Source organism: Empidonax traillii, unplaced genomic scaffold (assembly GCF_003031625.1).
Source record: "Empidonax traillii isolate 1590-97213 ecotype Southwest subspecies unplaced genomic scaffold, ASM303162v1 scaffold1323:size195977, whole genome shotgun sequence".
NCBI lineage: Eukaryota > Metazoa > Chordata > Aves > Passeriformes > Tyrannidae > Empidonax > Empidonax traillii.
This window is the reverse complement of record NW_020956516.1, coordinates 154777-155756: the sequence shown is the minus strand read 5'-3', so window position 1 is coordinate 155756 and position 980 is coordinate 154777. Positions and strand designations below refer to the sequence as shown.

At 58.8% G+C, this 980-nt stretch overlaps 1 protein-coding gene across 1 annotated transcript in view; it reads left to right on the top strand.

Annotated features, from left to right (window-relative positions):
- Nucleotides 1-980, top strand: part of LOC114069646 (protocadherin alpha-13-like) — a 23926-nt gene that overhangs the window by 11376 nt on the left and 11570 nt on the right. The window contains exon 5 of the mRNA XM_027906586.1: nt 11-962. Coding sequence (XP_027762387.1) covers nt 11-962 — 952 coding nt within the window. The remainder of the gene's footprint in view (nt 1-10; nt 963-980) is intronic.

Here is a 980-nt window from a genome sequence, read left to right as displayed (position 1 = left end):
GCGGGGCGAGCGGGGCGCTGGTGGTGAGCTCGCGGCTGGACCGGGAGGAGCTGTGCGGGAAGAGCGCGCCGTGCTTGCTGCGGCTGGAGGTGCTGGTGGAGCGTCCGCTGCGCGTCTTCCACGTGGAGCTGGAGGTCACCGACATCAACGACAATGCCCCCATCTTCCCCGCCGCCAGAAAAAACATCAGTTTATCAGAGAACTCTCCACCCGGTTCTCGTTTCCCTCTGGAGGGCGCATCGGATGCAGACATCGGAGCGAACGCTCAGCTCTCCTACACACTGAGTCCCAGTGAGCATTTTAAAATAGAGGAAGGAAAAAGTAACTCACGCAGTAAGTCCCTGTTTCTAGTAGTCACAAAACCGCTGGACCGCGAGACGATTCCTGTGCACCGGTTGTTGCTGACAGCGAGTGACGGGGGCCGGCCGTCTCTGACAGGGACGATGGAGCTGGTGATCTCGGTGCTGGATGTGAATGACAACGCGCCTCAGTTCAACCAGTCGGTGTACAACGTAGTTTTGCCCGAGGACGCCATAGAAGGGACGCTAGTGGTGCGAGTAAACGCGACAGATCTGGACTTGGGAATCTATGGAGAAGTGATTTATGAAATTGATACTGTTGTTCCACCTTCTGCCGCAGATGTTTTCAGCATCAATGAGAAGAGCGGTGAGATTAGACTGAGGGAAGCCCTGGACTTTGAAACAGTTACTTTATACGAACTAAACGTAAAGGCGAAGGATCAAGGGGCACCCCCGCTGTCAGGTCACTGCAGCGTGGAGCTGGAAGTGCAGGACGTGAACGACAACGCGCCGGAGGTGTTGGTGACGTCGCTGTCGGTGCCAGTGCCCGAGGACGCGTCGGTGGGGACGGTGGTGGCTGTGCTGAGCGTGTCGGACCGGGACTCGGGGGCGAACGGTCGTGTGCGGTGCTGGGTGTGGCCGTCGGGTCCGTTCGGTCTGGAGGCGACGTTCTCGGGGTCG